Genomic DNA, 20,661 nt, shown 5'->3' with positions numbered 1-20,661 from the left:
TAATTTAGCAATGTTTCTAGGAGTCCTGTTCAAAGAGATCAGCTGTGAGCATTCTCGGGAAAACTTGTTCAAGTTTGATAGAATGTATTCTGAACACCAGAGGGCGCCATATACCAAATTCACTAATCAAATCTAGGTTTCACCAATTGAATAAACTTACACAAGGTACAAAGTTAATCAAAATAACATTGCCATTTCAAGGTGAGCCTGACTAATATTTGAAATGTACAATGTGAGAACATTGTTAATCACAGTATTAAAGTTTATAATACTTAAAGAAAATAAATTTGATTTTACATCTGTGGTTTGAAGTCTGATTTATTCCAGAGCACCAATCCTAACCACAAGATATCAGAAATCAATATGCATTAAACTAATCACATCTGTAGAGTACCCTAAAGCACATTTTCACCAAATTTAATTGAAATTTATTATGTATATCATGTAAATAAGATAATTAGTATGTCATTGGAAAAACCCAGGCAAATTAGGTAATTTATATGAACAGATTTTAATGCAAAACTGATCAGGTCTATGCATTTCCCTCAGGCACCAGTGTTCTAAATTTCATTGAAATATAAAAAAATTGACTAATTATTATTCATGTATTTTTACTAATTAGTATTGTTCATTGTCCAGAGCACCAGATATCTGTGAAACAGACATACACACAGGCAGGGTAACTACAAAGACTCCAATTGTGTGCTTCAAGCACAGGAATCAAAAACTACATTTGATTGTATATCTGTTTTGTGTGATAACACCTGAATGTATACACAAGTATTAGAAAGTTTAATTTATGGAAAATAAGCAATATGCAGGGTTTCAATCTTAAAATAATCATATTTGGATTATTTTAGAGCACCTATATACAAAATAATTGAAATATCTAAAAGTTGCCTAATTTATGCAAATCAGGTATTTAATTTCAATCCTAATGCAATCAGATCCATGCGGACCATGATATCTGATGAGAGGTTGCTGATATTTAAAAATCTGAGTCAATGCACAGCTTCTTACAAGACTGTCAGACCAATCAGAGAGCAGCTTGTTTGTTAGGCAATCAATGGGGGGGGGGGGGGGGTAAACAAGATACTAACACATCTTGTGGTAAATAGTGCTTTATTGAAATTGCACACAGATAAAAGTAATTAAAAATTTAGCTTTTTTCATAGAAATACAGTAATAAAAGATGCTGTCTACTAAAACACGTACATCAATTAAATTCAAAAACAACTTGGTATCTGGGGAGCCTGATCAAAACAGCAATCAGGAAAAAAACAGTCATGTTTAACATAGATATAGACATAATACAGTATATATGGTGCAAGTTTCATTTATAGGATTTGTTGTAGCAGAGAAATTCTATTTGTGAAGAAATAAATTAAAACCCAGTGAATAATTACATCAAATTGTATAAAGTAATTACATGAACATGTTTCGAAATCCAGTGAGGGAAACCAATCCAAAGTGATATATATATATATAAGGCACATTTTTTTTACTACTGTGGATACAATTAAGAAAACTTCATCCCATAATTTTATTCTGGTCCGCTCACACGTCACTTTGGAAAAGTGTGTCACTGCACCATAGAATCAGAAGCCTCCAGGAAGAGCCTTTGTAATTAGCTCAAATGTAGTATATTTATTAGTTCTGAAGAGCTCTCTGGAACTGCTTGATTTTACATATTTCAAGTGAACAAAATCAAATTCATTCACTGAACAAAAATGGTATCCCGCAAAGCCTTGATCGAATCCCAGGGATTGATGTGTATATCTTTGTACATTAAACAATACCTGTACCAAGTGTGTAACTTAATGATACATAAAGTAATAAAACAGAATGAAAATCAACTTTAAATCTACACACAGGCAAACAAATGCTGTTTAATAAGTCAACTAGCTAGGGGATGCATGCCCAGTGCACTGCATAAGGCATGCCCCTCATTAACCAGAAGCCTGCCTGCATGCATTTGACTGTCTTCAAATAACTTCAAAAAAATCAATTGTACAATTTATATACATAATATTTGTAGTCAATATCTTTCATAAAAAGTTGAATGTTACTATAATACACGCTAATATCTAAAATACATATCAGTTTTTAAATTAGTTTAAGATTTGTAAAAATACTTTACCTTCACCCCTTCTTATAAATATATTTTTTTCTAAATTAAATATGGTAGTATAAAAGTTAATGGTGAACACATTCATTACTAACTTTCCTTTATCGAATAAAGGAGCAATGATAACTTAATAAATTCGTTATTGTTCAAATGCGTTGATCAACGATTATTGGAAATCTGGATGAGAATGAGCATACCAAAGCTTGTTAAAGTTTAATGACATGTCAGCAAGGTGTTCAAAAGTTAAATATTAAGTGTTAATAATTTCAAACTACTATACCTGAGTAGTCGTGTCATGAAAAAAAGTTATTCGATAAAAGCAAATTGTACGTGTTGACGTGGTATCTAAGACAGGACTCATAAGTAAGCTTACAAACGTGCATCAATCACAGGGAGCTGCAAAGCACAAAGTGAATCCTTTGTATGTGTATCTGGTTTCTGCTTCAACACAACAACAAAAACAAGAGTGCTACTTAAAGGAGGTGTTATCTGGTTCTGTGTGTCAGTCATGAGGTTTATCTACATGTAACAAACATTATTGCAATTGGAGGCTCATTATTAGAGCAACAAACTTTGAAAACAATGGCAGTATATTTCCCAGGAAACCATTCAATGAATATCACACAATAAGACTACATGATAACAAAGCTACTGAAAAACAACATATATATCACTAGTCTTTGTAAAGCTGTACCGATGATTGTGATTTGTTCTGAGGATTAGCTCAGCAGTAAAAGTGGACATAGTCACATAGATTCAAGTCAACGAAAAAAACACAACTATATGGCAGTGTCATCTTTGCTGAATATATCCATAGTCCCTGGCTGTACCCACGACAACCCTGATGTCTGAGCATTCTTACTCCCATCAATGCTTTGTTGTTGCTTTAGCTGTAAAGTAAAGTATTAAAAGTAAAGTTATATTTTGTTGGCATATACTGTGTAGAATTGTTTTGATGAAGCTTCAGTCAAGGTGCTATGTTTGGAATTGACAAGAAGATAGAGATCTTTTTCAACTATTGAGAAAGTTGGCCAAGGGTCAAGTTTGAAAATATAACATCAACCACAGGAAGTAGGATGCTTCTAATGACAGAGCTATTGCAGATTCCAATGGAAGTTCTCAGCAAATACAAGCATTAGAATAGTCCTTACAATGTCACATGGTATGTATTAAATTATTAATGAGCAAATGACAGAGTGTATTTATGTAAACCGTGATATTTGGGTTGGAAACTTATAAACAACACTTGACCTTGTGCTATTTATTTTTAACTGAAATAACGATCACTTGATGGATTCTTCTACAAACTTGTATCTTTGATTATGGCCATTTTAAGATGTGTTGATAATAAATATAACAAGACTACAGATAATAAGCGTTTAACTTAACAAATACTAGTATTTTGAATTACCAAATATTGTTTTCCTATGGAAAATCTATTAGTAGTCTTGTGCATATTAGCATTATCTGCTTTTTCACATGGAAATAGTATTCTCAACAAATAAATTCTCAACTTTGTTACCCTGCCAGTATCTAGTTAACATCTATTTACATACTCACCCTCTGTATTCCAAAGACTGCATCTTTGGCTTTGGCATGCATCTCAGGGTCCCACTGACTAAACGTCACTTCATGAGGATCATCTGTTTTAGGTGGATCATAACGATGACTTCTACAGTATTCTATACTTTGTGCTACTTTGTCCCGGAAAAGATCCAGATCTTGTTCATATCTAGCACAGAGAGATGAGGGGAGTAAGATAAACTAATGATACAGACACAGTAACACAATTAGCCGAAGAGCTACAAATTCTGTAAAGGATACACAAGCACAATAAAAGAAAGTTGTGATATTTTGAATATGCTACCTAACGGGACAACCACTACCACATTTGCACATAAACCAAAAATTACATTTATGACATATTACAACCATAGACACAACTAGATCTGTTATTTACATACACATACAACACATACTACTCAAAAAGCAAACAGGTATTCTTAAATAAAACCATGGTTAACAATGATTATTACTCACAAGACAGCAGCTTCCGGGTTGGATGGATTCTTTGTATCTATTTTATAAAAGATTCTCCTTGCATATAGTAAAACTTGCCAAATATGATTGACATTACGTTTCCACTTTGTAAATGTTCTCTTCACGTCTAGTTCTCCTGATATAGCATCAATAATTGGATGGTAAACTGGCGGGTCAAACACCAATCTCTGTGAGTCAACAACATACAAAACTCAGTTATTTATCAGCTCGGTGATTTCCCGTTCACTGCGAGATCTTGCGTAATGCATGGAAGACGCAGACCGAACATCGTGATTTTGAATTTTCCACTAAGTGCTATATCAAAATGCCTTTACTGTATGCATAATATGAGGTTATTACGAGGATACCTCAAAGTATGCACATAGACAGTACAGTGCGAATATCGACTGACGTGCAGCGGAGGTCAATGCGACGGTGTACTGTTCGAATGCATACTTTGCATATCCTGGTAATAAACTTATTTTTATACATCTTTTCCTCCCAAGGATACATCATGGGAATGCCAAAATCCAAAATGTTATCATCATAAATATATGCCACAAAATGTAATTAAACAAAGAGAATAACTTACAGGACAGTCCCCATCAGGATAGTTCTCTGGTATTGTTAATGTAAATTTAAAAACTCCTTCTTGATAAAGCCCTTGTCTTATAAATAGAACGCCAAACCATACTGAAAAAAAAAAAGATAAATACAGGAATTGTTTAGTAATCAGTGTTGCAACCATTGCAACTTACGGTTATCAACTGTAATCAACCCTGTATTTAAAATGACACCAATAGGATATAAAAATGACATGAATGGATTAAATTTTATATTGCATCCATTTAAATAATACATTTCTAATTTGGTTTATGGACAGACAGGTCAAAATAAGTATTTGTAACAGGTGACATTTTCAAGCATGCAGAGTTCATCATCCTAACTGATGAACTACCTGTTGTTTAGTTGCCCAAGTACATAAATCGATGAATAATTTACAACTTCACCCCAGTAATTCATACTTTAGTTCTGAGTGTACTTACACAGTGCAGATCTGGCGGAAGGTAAAACGTATACACCTGGTAATCTCTGCTTCAAAAGTTGATTACTGAAATGTAAAAACAGGACAGTGTGTCTGGAGTGTGAAAACTGACAGTCATGTGACAAAGACCCTAACCCTAATCTCACAGGCAAGTCGAGAAAACTGCAACTTTCCAGCCTAGTACAGGTTACAACCTCTTGGTTGCTGCGAGCACAGACATTATTTCTTTGTTTCGGCGTTGTTTTTTATGGCTTCATAACATCTATAAAACAAGCAGCCTGTCGGCTGAGATAGCTCCGCTGTTAGCAATGCACATTTCAATTAAAGAACTGAAGACATCACTAGAAAATGAGCAATATGTATAGTATCAAAGCAATCTGACTTACAGTTTTTAACAAGAAGTCAAAAATATCACTTTTTTACCAAAAATGACAAAAATATTCACCAAAATTAGAGAATTGAAGATATCATCATGAAATGAACAAATCTGAGAAAAGTCCACATGTAGTACCTATATATGTAATATCAAAGCAATTGCACTTGCAGTTTTTAACAAGAAGTCGAAAACATCACTTTTTACACAAAAATGACAAAAATATTCACCAAAATTAGAGAATTGAAGATATCAACATGAAATGAACAAACCTAAGAGAGGTCTACTCAAGGTACATGTACACCAAGTATCAAAGCATTCAGGCTTGTAGTTTTTAAGAAGAAGTTGAAAAAGTAAAACATTGACACGGACGACGGACAATCACTCATATGATAAGCTCCGCTCGACAAAGTCGACAGCGGAGCTAAAAATCTTGTTCAGTATCATGGAAATGAACATTGTTACTAGTTATGAATTCTAACATTGTCACAAATCTAGATTCAATCTCGGTAAATGTACATGTGTGCAAACAATATTTGCTTTAAGTTTAGGTTCATCTAACTCACACTGACCCATTTTTGAACAGATCCTTTATATAAATATTTTCACTTCTAAAGAGTAAATATGGAATTTATCGATAGAGAGCAAATGCATTATATTTAATGGTAATATTTCTCCCGCAATGTAATATGCTCAGTAAATGCACTATTGTATATAAAAACAGATATGTTACTTACTATTCAGCTAAAAGTGAATACTCTAAAAAGAATGGTCCATATGATGTAGTTGCTCCGTTTGACATTGTGGCTGAGGCGTGTCTTTTCTCTATCATTCTCTGAGAGTTAAACTGAGCCTCAGCATCTGGAACCGCTGGCAGCTGCTTTTTACCACCACTACTTTGTCTCACAAACGGTCTGCTCCCTGCGGCTATGCGGTCACCATCAGTGATCTGTAATAGATAATGACAGATTAGTGAGATGGTTTTTGCAGAATCAAAGGATACTAAGCAATCTATATAATCAAGTAAAAAGAAATGTGGGTTGATTTCATCCACCAGAGTAAACTATTTTACATTTATCAGAGATATTCTGGGAATATTGTGAAACTTTGTCGCAGTGAACATTTCACCCTTGCAAGCACCTTCAAATAATTCACAGTTTTAGCTACGAAAATGTTGACAAATGACAATATTTTGTGTTTGGATTACTACATCAAGGTAATAGAGATTGTGGTGGTTTGTAGTCTTCTCAATGCATGCAGTACAAACTCACTCAGTACATTAGATAAACGAGTCATGCATTGACTCAGCAATTCTACAGTGGCTTCAACGTGTGCAACTTTTTCACTCCATCTTACAAACTCAGAGGAAACAAAGAATATTACACTGCTGAATCAAACACACATACTATACTGAGAATTCCAGATCAGAACAATGACTTACTAAATAAGTTTCTATGTCATAACTGCACATACGTTTACCATGTTATAACATATACAATGTACCTACTTGGTGCCAGGTGTTTTCGTATCATACCACCTGGGCTTTCATTTGTAAGAACATAAATTATACATGGTGTAATGCACACTAACAAGTCAATTTACATTCATTAACAAATGTTCAAAAGATATCGTATTTGCTATATTAATAGTGCATTACAAAGGTGTGTATATACTGTAGTTGTGCTCAGGCTACACTCTCATATGGACTAAGATTAAAGGCCAAATAAACAAGTAATTTCATTACATAATCCCTATGGGATATCAAGTTATATAAATGTATAAAGTTTGAACAAGAACAGTCAGGGCTTGTCTAACTCCAGAACAGCAGAAGTTACATTTAAGAAATTTTCAGAGACTTAATTACCAAGACATGCTACCGGTAACTAAAAAGAATTGCTGCGTTTACATTGACATCGACATTTGAACTGTAAATTGGGACTTGTATAGCAAAGTAGGAAATACAAATACCGTATTTGCTCTATTAGTAGCGCATATACTTATGGAAATAGCAGAGATGTGTATATAATTAATTCAGTATTTGTAATGGTGATTGTACACCGACAGCTGTTATACAGAACTTAAACAATGAGTGTTGACAACAGATGCATTGGTTACACATGTATGGGCTGCCATTCCTATTAGACCAAACAATTACTGAGATGATAATAATAATAATCACATTATTTAAGAAAAATAAATAATTTATCACTATTTTGGTACTGGCACTGACAAGACGAGAAATAACCTATCCACAATTGCTTTAAAATGTGCTATGTACAGTGCAATGAGAGTGTACATAAAACATATGATGTTCAACTTAGTATCATACAGAACAGTCAATTTTTTAAAGTAAGTATTATTGTTATCAATAATACAAACATAATTTTTGTAGTATTTATCAATCAATGTTACTAATATGAGACATGGCTTTGAAAGCAAGCTAAGTTAGTTAAATGTTATCATATTTGCTCTATTAGTAATAATACTGTAAAATCTGTATTAAAAGCCGCGGCTTCTAATAAAATGGTACAATACAACAAAGGGGATGCGGCTTCAATTAGAGCATCTACACATATGAGAAAGTGAATTTTTGGGTCTAAATTTATCGTTATTACCATGTGGATACATATATTTTTCATGTTATTTAACCTAACTTCGCTTCTTTTTATCAGATTTACTTCATTGTTGTATGTAACTGTCAGTGTTTATTATCTCCAGTTATGTTATCAAAATTGAGTAGTTGTAGTCAAAGTTTCTATAGATTTATGCTGTTTTCGTGACGCAAAGAAACACACTTTGGCCTGTATTCAGCCATTTCTATCAGTTTGCACAAGTGTGTTCTCCCTGATTGGCTCAATTAAAACAACCAATCATATTGACGCCAAGGATTAAAATTCTAGGTGTGAATCCAGCCTTTTCTTTAAATTGACAAAGTGTTAATTAAGACAGACTTCATCCTTTGTACTCCAAGTGATACATTGTTCCATGGAACTATAAACCCCAGGAAGAACAACGAAACTAAGAGGATTAAAAAAACCTTTGTCTTAGTTTATCTTACAGTGCTTTCGCTTTTGTTTCCACGACATTAGTCATACTCCATGTTAGTTGCCGCCGATACGCCCGTTTCAACCGCTTTGCTGGAAAAACGGAAAACTTGAAAAAAAAATTTCATATCTGCGCAGTAAAATATTTCGTTCACTACGCATGCGCAAACAAGTCGGTCTGCAGGGTGACCTTCAGTGTACCGGAAATCATGCAACGGGTCGGAGTTTTAGCGAGTTTTCATAATTTTTAATGTTGTTTTTAGATTACTTCTTGTTTTTTTCAACCCTCGAAAAAATAAGGTTGTGAAAGTTTGCGAAACATGGGGTTTGGTGATCTGTTTGTTGTTGAGATATCCCGACTAATTCCGTGTTTCCCTTCGATCGCCAGAAGTGGCAATGTGTTTTTTTTTTCCCGTTGAATGTCGATCATTTATCAGTGTTTTTGTCTTGGCGCCATTGTTTTTTTATGCTATAACCGGAACAACTCGGTCACGTGATCTCCCGGAGTCATCCGATTGACTCCGAAAATGACCGATAGTCGGAGATAAACGTTCATTTGCGTAAATCGGCTTATTTTTTAATGCGACAAAATAAACAGTCAAAATAAACATTCGACATCGCGGCAACTATCATAGTTCAAAGGAAACGAAGTGGTTGTTCTTCCTGGGGTTTATAGTTCCATGATTGTTCCAAATCGTCCTAGCCTATGTAGTTTTTCAACTAGCTCTATCTCGTTGCTGTACAACTGAATAAATGCGTGTTCACCATTAGAACATTGCACACTGGTATACCGTCTACTGCTTGATGTATCTACAGTCTATCTGGTGAGATTTAAAGATCCTATACTGTTTGTGGCAGTTTCCCCCACAAAATTGTTCAAAAAGAATGGATGTGGCTTCTATTAGGGATACGGCTTCTAATACTGATTTTATGGTAGTCCATGCATTTGAGTAAAATACAGAGGTGATTCTGAGGTCAAAATGAATAATATTTTGAAGATTCAGTAGACAACAGATACAATGTTTGGTTTATATGCACTTCTAATAAAGCAAATATGGTACACTTGAACTGTGCTGTATTGATCAAACAAACAAACAAAGCAAACATGTATAAACCACCTAGCTTATGATTTCTCCCAAGGATGGAGATGAATATTCTTTCTACATGTATATATACAAATATAGGTGACATTGTATCTATACACACCCTCAAAAATTCAGTCATCATTACTAAAAACAATCTTGAGTAACTAGAGACAGTACCCTACCTGTGTTGTACAGTTAAGTCCCATGTTCGAAAACGATGACAAGTTGATAAGTAAGAACAACAATGTTCTGAATTTATAACCACCAACAACGAGCATTGAGCTGAGAATCATTAATAAATATGTTGAGCATTGCGAAAGAAAGAATCAACACCAGAGTTCCAAGTTTAGAATTGACAACAAATGTTCTGATTGTTGCAAAACATAGACTCAAGATACAAGTTCCGAGTTGAGAATCGACAACACTCGCTCAACATAATCAACTCATCAATGTACGAGTTTACAACGAGTGAGAGAAAACGCATTCCATGGATGAAATAGCTGCCAGCTTCTTAAATTATAAGACAATTCATTGGTTGTGATGTGCTGACTATCATGCTGTGTTGCTGTCAATATATTTATAGACTAGAAAACTGACATCGATATGTGTATGCTGACAATTAATATCATGGAAGAGGGGAGTCAAATGCAACTGGTGTGAATACGAGAAGGAAAGACAGCCTACAGCAATAAATCTCTCAACTATCACACTACATGTACTTCATTTCAATAACTGACATAGTATTTTGGATGAAAACAGAAAATTGGGGTGACACAATTATTTTATTAACTACATGCAAACTATCAGAGAATAATTATATTTAAATTTATGTATTTAGACCTAAAAATATTCATTGTATTATCTTTCTCTTAAAAAAATATTTGTAATAATTTGCATACACATAGGGATACCAAGAAGAAGAAAAAAGAAACCTAGGGAGTATTTTACCACAATGAAGGGGTTTCCCCAATACTGTATATTGTAGTTCATATATGACTGCGATGAACTGTGTGTAGCACAGCTTAATGTAATTTAAGGTAGAGATGTAGTTTATTTGTGAATTTCAATCAAAAATAGTTTTTTTCTTTTTTTATATAGATCTTTATCTAAAGAACATTCTGTGAAAATTTGACCAATGAATTCTTATTGGAACACCGTTAAAATTGCTGTTTATTTTCTGGTTAAAAATAAAAAACACTCACATGTGGCAATGTTTATGTCCAATTGCCTAATTTGCATGAGTAACCAAATAACAGGACCTTTGATTGACAATATGCAAATCGAGATTGTACGGGTCATAGTTCATTCAATTCACGCGCATATGCAATTGTTCTCAAATCAGGTCTCACTCGCTAGCAAACCAAACATATTTCCTCAGCGTTTTTTCCTAATTGTTATCATTACATTATGCGTGGTGTGAAAAGAAAGACAGGTAGAAAGAAGATTCAGATGATTTCTATGTCGGAAGAGGCAAAAGCTACACTGAAGGCATCAGCCCACCGAACAAAAAACAAAATCGATGTGAGCGTCCAAACATAACTTTCCCTGAAGGCATGAATCCGAGTTTCTGATTGACTGAGAGATTTTATTTTTAAATAATTGTTCTCAAAAAATAAACTGAACATGTGAAGAATAATTTAACATTGTTTACAGTGATAACTGCTCATTGTCGAAACAAAGCTTACCCATTCACACCTTAAAAGTCCCATTTTATTTTTTTTCTAAATCCCATCCCGAATTTACGGCAGAGTCTGGTCCCTCAAATAAGGGACACGTGAGCTTTGATTCTAACCGGATATATTGCACTGGGTCGGGGAGATACAAACTTTTGTGTATCTTTTGTCCAATGGGTACCTGTACTTCGATCATTCGCAAGTTTTGCTAGGTGGTGCGAGACAGCTTTGTTTGCAACCGGACGAACTTTGTTTAATTCAATGAAGCAAACAACTGACAATGCTAAAATAAATTGCAGAGGTACGCTAAAATTAATTGAAAACAACCAAATAATTTCAATGAAAAATAAATCACAGGGAGAGGTAACTTGATACATTACGGTAACAACTCTTTTGACGCGCTGACCGCTTCTCCGCGTCTGATGTTTTGTTTTCCTTGTCATAATACTTACTGATTGATGATTTTGTTTTGATTTTTGAGTTTTTTAGCCTGCAACTCGGCCACAACCTTTGCTTTTTCCGTGAAAAATGGGGAAGTTTACGTCAATTTGACGGACATTCCATTTTTTTAAACTAACGAAGCACACTGTTTAGCACTCCTATTTTTTCATTTGCCGATTTCTATTCAGAAAAATTTGACCGCTCAAAAATGCACCTTAATTTTGCACTCTTAAAACATGTCAGATTTCCAACACTAATTATTTAAAACCAGTCTAAATTTTAAAACTTTTACGTTAGGAGCTGGAGCTCTCTTCTTGCAAGCGACCGTCGCCGGTAGTACAATATTACAGCATGTTTTGAACGTACATCTGTGCGCTGATTGTCTGCGACTGTCTTAGAAAATCCCTGAATAAGGCGTTGCCAAAATCGGAAAAAATAAAAAAAATGCCTCCTTAAAAAACGAACAGAATTCAAATATTTCTTTTAACAAATATGTTGCAATGGGAAAAATTGGATTGGAAACGATAAACAAAACTTCTGTGTCTCGCGTTTCGATTCTAGGATTACGCGATTATTCATTATTGTGCGTTCGCTTCCTGGAGTTGGTTCTCAATACTACATAAAAATCATCAAGGATAAATAATTTAATATCCCACTTTGTACTCTTCACGGTAAACCATAGGCTGTGAAATACTCGTAGATTTTTTATTGAAAAATACATCGAAGAGAAGCCATGATGTTTTGATCGTGATAAAAGGTCACCTTCCTCGGACCGCCCCCTGTTTAATAATTCATGAGATGACGTCATATTTACTGGGCATTGCCACGTGTTTTTACCGACCCCATCAAAACACTGGTATGAATGACGTGTTTCTGATTTATATATCCAAGAGCAGTTGTTCTGGTCCAACGATTTTACATAAAATGTCTATGTCTATACGTTAACTTTCAATTTCAATAGTCTAGAAAGTATGACAAAGTATGACAAAGCAGTAATTCCCGGTTTAACGCGCAAATATGCAAATTAGCCTTTTTCTCGTCTTCTATTTTTGGTGAATTCTTGGGTTTTAAATTAAAATAGCTGATAGAGGCTTTGGCCATTTGCCTCGAAATTTTCACACATTATTGACAAGGTGTTCCCCCTTCAAAATGCGTCCGGACAGTTTATTACGGCGCGTGGAACAAAAATAACAAGTCCGCAATTAACATGGATATATAAATTATGCAAAAATGGAAAAGAGTGAAATTTGAGGTCATGCTGTGCGACTTTGAAAGCCGTTAGAGAGATGAGTGGACGCATTTGAATTAGTAGTATACCAAGGTATCCAGTGATGTAATTTTACCCACAAACGGACTTCAAGTTTTTAAGCTAATTTTTTTTAAACCACTTTTGTCCAAAAAAGCATATTTTTGACCCAAAATCAAAAACGCATTCTGGATATTTAAAATAAAGACAAGTTTTACAAAGTTTGTATAATAAGCTTTCAGAAAATATATAACATGTTGGATATATAATACCATCTTCATTGTCTAATTACTCAATTAAAAAGCAAGCCAAATAAACTGCATCTCTACCTTAATTGGGTTTATCAGTGACTTGTACACCATAAAATTTGGTTTGTGTTGTGTAATAATCAATTATCACATATGCTCAATATATGTCTGTAATTTGACGTATGTGAGGAGTGCCAAAATGGATTCTTGGAGACCTATGAAATTGTGCGAAAAGTTGCACAAAAACCTGTGCAGGAAATTTTACAGAATTACCATTACTATGACATCAGCGAAAATATAATCTATAAAAATATAAATTTATTAGTCAACTATTAAATCCCCATAAATTAATAATAGGAAAAAACCCAGATGGTCGTAGTTTTCAACAGAATTAAATTCTAGTCTGAGAAGTAAATTGTGTAAATTTTAAATAAATGCTAATGATAATGAAATATATAACACTAAATAGGGTTTAGAGACAGGTCATTCAAGGAAACTTATAATCTGAAGGTTAGTACAATCTACAGTAAAAATTAAAACGACAATGGGAATAGCAGTAATAGAGGTCTGTTTGGCAATGTTTCAACCCAGGTCAGATTAACCAGCTTAGCAACTCTTCAGGAATATTTCATATTTAAAAATAAATGATTATAATATAATATATTAGCTGGTAGACCTAAATTTGAATATATACACACTGACATATTACAATATGCTACGAACCAGTCTCAATATTGACCAATTTTGTTTGAAGATAAGCTTTGAATGGTATCTTGTTAAATAAAATAAAAATCTTCATAATTATATTTAATAATTTCAACGCATCAGAATATTTAATAAATTATTATATGAGGAGTATGATACTGGTCAACAATGCTGTATGTGTTGGAATTATTTAATTTTGCTTGGTTGGGTTACACAACAATTTATTTGGTAAGCATATACTGTTCAAGCAACCAGCAGAGACCCTGACAAAATAAATTACCATTTGAATCTCAATCTAGTCTCACATGTCATCTGGAGGATCATCCCAAAAGTGAATGTTACCAGAATACTATGATTCCATTTTAGATGTAATCAAACTGCACAATAAATAAATTGAATAATTTATCATGAGAAATTACATCAATTGTAGAATAAATAATAATGTCTAAAGATTAATAGACAATTTTGCATTTGAACTTGAAAGGGTTAATTCCAGTTATAGAATTAATACTGAATGAAGAATGGGAACAAGTCTTCAAAATTTATCATATTAACATACAGCTTGGAAATCAGGGGATATTTAATTATGTTTTCATGGCAGGGAAATCGCTACATTATAAAAGACCTTGATTTCAGAGCACCACAATGCATTTAAATCGCTATGAGATGAGAGAATTTTATTTGATTAAAATGCACTATAACAGAAGAGGGCAAAAATGGACAGTACATGCATACTTCATTTACGTGGGGATACAAAATACAGCTAGTATTTTCATCTTGCTAAGGTCATCTTAAATGATACAACACAACATGGTTTCAGCTACAATGATGACAATGCTAAACTTACATTTTCAATCCAATCCCAGTCACCAGGAGAATCATCAAGAACAACAGACGATCCGTTAAAAAAGGCCATTACAAACAAATAATGTTATATCATGGTGTGATATCCAGACAACACTGAACATCTAAACTGGAATAATCTTGCAATAAGATTGGGGGGAAATATATTCCAATTGCCATGGCAACTACATGAGGGTGAAACCATTTTGTAGTAAGACAATATACACAAAAGATAGAGAAGACACATGATATATATATATATATAGCAGTAGTTATCTGGTTATTTCATTTAAATGTCAATGCTTCCGACACAGTTTACATTAATTAACTATAATTAATTCAAATAAAAAAGGTGCAAAATGCTTTCTAAAGTAATTCTACTGGTACGTCAATCATCCACCATGTGGGCGTGTGTAGGTGGGTGTATAATACATGTTTACAGTGTTTGACTGCAGGAAATAGAATGCCATGCGAGACGCTTGTTTTAATTTAACAATGTTGTTTCAGTTGTCTTTAATAATCAGATGTAGAGTGAAATAATGTAAGCCAACACTCCCATCCACCTTGGCTGATGCCCACAAACAATAAATTCACCCTTACATGTATTTGAAAGCGATGGTGGATACCCGGTAATACCATGCGTTTACATTCATGGTCATTTTGATTCCATCCAGAAGCATAATAGTCTCAGCAAATTATTAAAATACTTTTTGCATTCAAATTACAAAGAATTATTGCATCCATAATTAATTTGATGTTTTTTATCGGTGATGAACCAATTTACCTCAAATTAATTAGCTTTTTCAGTTTCATGTGGAGGATATGTACCTGAAGATAAAATGTCTAGTAATTCACTCTAACAATCATAAAGACTGGTAAAGTTTAAACACAGGATAAAGCTGCCCTCATAGGCAGCCTACTGGAGTGACTTTTTTTATCCCAATGAGTGTCCTAAAATTATCTTTAAGACTGCTCTCATTGACTTTTTATCTCAATGAATGCCCTAAAATTATCTTTAAGACTGCTGTTAGTGACTTTTTATCTCAATGAATGCCCTAAAATTATTTTTAAGACTGCTCTCATTGACTTTTTATCTCAATGAATGCCCTAAAATTATCTTTAAGACTGCTGTCATTGACTTTTTATCTCAATGAATGCCCTAAAATTATCTTTAAGACTGCTGTCACAGTAACTTTTTATCTCAATGAATGCCCTAAAATTATCTTTAAGACTGCTGTCACAGTAACTTTTTATCTCAATGAATGCCCTAAAATTATCTTTAAGACTGCTGTTAGTGACTTTTTATCTCAATGAATGCCCTAAAATTGTCTTTAAGACTGCTGTTAGTGACTTTTTTATCTCAATGAATGTCCTAAAATTGTCTTCAAGACTGCTGTTAGTGACTTTTTTTTATCTCAATGAATGTCCTAAAATTGTCTTTAAGACTGCTGTTAGTGACTTTTTTTTATCTCAATGAATGTCCTAAAATTGTCTTTAAGACTGCTGTTAGTGACTTTTTTTTATCTCAATGAATGCCCTAAAATTGTCTTTAAGACTGCTCTCATTGGCTTTTTTTATCTCAATGAATGCCCTAAAATTGTCTTTAAGACTGCTCTCATTGACTTTTTTTATCTCAATGAATGCCCAATTGTCTTTAAGACTGCTCTCATTGACTTTTTTTATCTCAATGAATGCCCTAAAATTGTCTTTAAGACTGTTCTCATTGACTTTTTTTATCTCAATGAACGCCCTAAAATTGTCTTTAAGACTGCTCTCATTGACTTTTTTTATCTCAATGAACGCCCTAAAATTGTCTTTAAGACTGCTGTCAGTGACTTTTTATCTCAATGAATGCTCTAAAATTATCTTTAAAAACTGCTGTCCGTGACTTTTTTATCCCAATAAATGTCCTAAAATTATCTTTAAGACCGCTGTTCGTAACTTTTTATCTCAATGAATGTCCTAAAATTGTCTTTAAGACCGCTGTTAGTGACTTTTTATCTCAATGAATGCCCTAAAATTGTCTATAAGACCGCTGTTAGTGACTTTTTATCTCAGTGAATGCCCTAAATGTGTCTTTAAGACTGCTCTCATTGACTTTTTTTTTATCTCAATGAATGCCCTAAAATTGTCTTTAAGACTGCTGTCAGTGACTTTTTATCTCAATGAATGCTCTAAAATTATCTTTAAAAACTGCTGTCACAGTGACTTTTTTATCCCAATAAATGTCCTAAAATTATCTTTAAGACCGCTGTTCGTAACTTTTTATCTCAATGAATGTCCTAAAATTGTCTTTAAGACCGCTGTTAGTGACTTTTTATCTCAATGAATGCCCTAAAATTGTCTTTAAGACCGCTGTTAGTGACTTTTTATCTCAGTGAATGCCCTAAATGTGTCTTTAAGACTGCTCTCATTGACTTTTTATCTCAATGAATGTCCTAAAATTGTCTTTAAAAACTGCTGTCCGTGACGTTTTTTATCCCAATCAATGTCCTAAAATTATCTTTAAGATGTTATCATTGATGTTTTATCTCAATGAATGCCCTGAATACCCTAAAATTATCTTTAAGACTGCTGTCATTGACTTTTTATCTCAATGAATGCCCTAAAATTATCTTTAAGACTGCTGTCACAGTAACTTTTTATCTCAATGAATGCCCTAAAATTATCTTTAAGACTGCTGTCAGTGACTTTTTATCTCAATGAATGTCCTAAAATTGTCTTTAAGACTGCTGTCAGTGACTTTGTTTATCTCAATGAATGCCCTAAAATTGTCTTTAAGACTGCTGTTAGTGACTTTGTTTATCTCAATGAATGTCCTAAAATTGTCTTTAAGACTGCTGTCACAGTGACTTTTTATCTCAATGAATGCCCTAAAATTATCTTTAAGACTGCTGTCAGTGACATTTTATCTCAATGAATGTCCTAAAATTGTCTTCAAGACTTCTGTTAGTGACTTTTTATCTCAATGAATGTCCTAAAATTATCTTTAAGACTGCTGTCAGTGACTTTTTTTATCTCAATGAATGTCCTAAATGTGTCTTTAAGACTGTTGTCAGTGACATTTTATCTCAATGAATGCTCTAAAATTATCTATAATAACTGCTGTCCGTGACTTTTTTTTATCCCAATAAATGTCCTAAAATTATCTTTAAGATGCTATCATTGACTTTTTATCTCAATGAATGCCCTAAAATTGTCTTTAAGACCGCTGTTAGTGACTTTTTATCTCAATGAATGTCCTAAAATTGTCTTTAAAAACTGCTGTCCGTGACGTTTTTTATCCCAATCAATGTCCTAAAATTATCTTTAAGATGTTATCATTGATGTTTTATCTCAATGAATGCCCTGAATACCCTAAAATTATCTTTAAGACTGCTGTCATTGACTTTTTATCTCAATGAATGCCCTAAAATTATCTTTAAGACTGCTGTCACAGTAACTTTTTATCTCAATGAATGCCCTAAAATTATCTTTAAGACTGCTGTCAGTGACTTTTTATCTCAATGAATGTCCTAAAATTGTCTTTAAGACTGCTGTCAGTGACTTTGTTTATCTCAATGAATGCCCTAAAATTGTCTTTAAGACTGCTGTTAGTGACTTTTTATCTCAATGAATGCCCTAAAATTATCTTTAAGACTGCTGTCATTGACTTTTTATCTCAATGAATGCCCTGAAATTATCTTTAAGACTGCTGTCATTGACTTTTTATCTCAATGAATGCCCTGAAATTATCTTTAAGACTGCTGTCATTGACTTTTTATCTCAATGAATGTCCTAAAATTATCTTTAAGACTGCTGTCACAGTAACTTTTTATCTCAATGAATGCCCTAAAATTGTCTTTAAGACTGCTGTCAGTGACTTTTTATCTCAATGAATGTCCTAAAATTGTCTTCAAGACTGCTGTCATTGACTTTTTATCTCAATGAATGTCCTAAAATTATCTTTAAGACTGCTGTCACAGTAACTTTTTATCTCAATGAATGCCCTAAAATTATCTTTAAGACTGCTGTCAGTGACTTTTTATCTCAATGAATGTCCTAAAATTGTCTTCAAGACTTCTGTTAGTGACTTTTTATCTTAATGAATGTCCTAAAATTATCTTTAAGACTGCTGTCAGTGACTTTTTATCTCAATGAATGTCCTAAAATTGTCTTTAAGACTGCTGTTAGTGACTTTTTTTATCTCAATGAATGCCCTAAAATTATCTTTAAGACTGCTGTCAGTGACTTTTTATCTCAATGAATGTCCTAAAATTGTCTTTAAGACTGCTGTCACAGTGACTTTTTATCTCAATGAATGCCCTAAAATTATCTTTAAGACTGCTGTCAGTGACTTTTTATCTCAATGAATGTCCTAAAATTGTCTTCAAGACTTGTTAGTGACTTTTTATCTCAATGAATGTCCTAAAATTATCTTTAAGACTGCTGTCAGTGACTTTTTATCTTAATGAATGTCCTAAAATTATCTTTAAGACTGCTGTCAGTGACTTTTTATCTCAATGAATGTCCTAAAATTGTCTTTAAGACTGCTGTCACAGTGACTTTTTATCTCAATGAATGCCCTAAAATTATCTTTAAGACTGCTGTCAGTGACTTTTTATCTCAATGAATGTCCTAAAATTGTCTTCAAGACTTGTTAGTGACTTTTTATCTCAATGAATGTCCTAAAATTATCTTTAAGACTGCTGTCAGTGACTTTTTATCTTAATGAATGTCCTAAAATTATCTTTAAGACTGCTGTCAGTGACTTTTTATCTCAATGAATGTCCTAAAATTATCTTTAAGACTGCTGTCAGTGACTTTTTATCTCAATGAATGCCCTAAAATTATCTTTAAGACTGCTGTCAGTGACTTTTTATCTCAATGAATGTCCTAAAATTGTCTTCAAGACTTCTGTTAGTGACTTTTTATCTCAATGAATGTCCTAAAATTATCTTTAAGACTGCTGTCAGTGACTTTTTATCTCAATGAATGTCCTAAAATTATCTTTAAGACTTCTGTTAGTGACTTTTTATCTTAATGAATGTCCTAAAATTGTCTTTAAGACTGCTGTCACAGTGACTTTTTATCTCAATGAATGTCCTAAAATTGTCTTTAAGACTGCTGTCACAGTGACTTTTTATCTCAATGAATGCCCTAAAATTATCTTTAAGACTGCTGTCAGTGACTTTTTATCTCAATGAATGTCCTAAAATTGTCTTCAAGACTTCTGTTAGTGACTTTTTATCTCAATGAATGTCCTAAAATTATCTTTAAGACTGCTGTCAGTGACTTTTTATCTCAATGAATGTCCTAAAATTGTCTTCAAGACTTGTTAGTGACTTTTTATCTCAATGAATGTCCTAAAATTATCTTTAAGACTGCTGTCAGTGACTTTTTATCTTAATGAATGTCCTAAAATTATCTTTAAGACTGCTGTCAGTGACTTTTTATCTCAATGAATGTCCTAAAATTGTCTTTAAGACTGCTGTCACAGTGACTTTTTATCTCAATGAATGCCCTAAAATTATCTTTAAGACTGCTGTCAGTGACTTTTTATCTCAATGAATGTCCTAAAATTGTCTTCAAGACTTGTTAGTGACTTTTTATCTCAATGAATGTCCTAAAATTATCTTTAAGACTGCTGTCAGTGACTTTTTATCTTAATGAATGTCCTAAAATTATCTTTAAGACTGCTGTCAGTGACTTTTTATCTCAATGAATGTCCTAAAATTATCTTTAAGACTGCTGTCAGTGACTTTTTATCTCAATGAATGCCCTAAAATTATCTTTAAGACTGCTGTCAGT

The 20,661-nt window shown here is 33.3% G+C and overlaps 1 protein-coding gene across 2 annotated transcripts in view; it reads right to left on the bottom strand.

Annotated features, from left to right (window-relative positions):
• Window positions 1-1,105: 1,105 nt before the first annotated feature.
• LOC100369769 (AKT-interacting protein-like) overlaps window positions 1,106-20,661 on the bottom strand; it is a 28,198-nt gene continuing 8,642 nt past the window's right edge. The window contains exons 1-7 of one of the 2 annotated variants that reach the window (XM_006816921.3): window positions 14,876-14,995; window positions 6,324-6,535; window positions 5,215-5,279; window positions 4,761-4,861; window positions 4,169-4,356; window positions 3,689-3,860; window positions 1,106-3,018 (exon numbers count right to left, since the gene is read on the bottom strand). In XM_006816921.3, the coding sequence (XP_006816984.1) occupies window positions 2,908-3,018; window positions 3,689-3,860; window positions 4,169-4,356; window positions 4,761-4,861; window positions 5,215-5,279; window positions 6,324-6,535; window positions 14,876-14,944 (918 nt within the window). In that variant the 5' untranslated portion in view covers window positions 14,945-14,995 and the 3' untranslated portion in view covers window positions 1,106-2,907. Of the gene's footprint in view, window positions 3,019-3,688; window positions 3,861-4,168; window positions 4,357-4,760; window positions 4,862-5,214; window positions 5,280-6,323; window positions 6,536-14,875; window positions 14,996-20,661 lie in introns of those variants that run through there. The other variant, XM_085500494.1, reaches the window with a different exon arrangement.

The sequence above is a fragment of the Saccoglossus kowalevskii genome, chromosome 6, assembly GCF_978046115.1.
Source record: "Saccoglossus kowalevskii chromosome 6, keSacKowa6.1, whole genome shotgun sequence".
In the NCBI taxonomy this organism is placed as follows: Eukaryota; Metazoa; Hemichordata; class Enteropneusta; family Harrimaniidae; genus Saccoglossus; species Saccoglossus kowalevskii.
The sequence above is the reverse complement of the archived record's forward strand: the minus strand, read 5'-3'. Positions and strand labels throughout refer to the sequence as shown.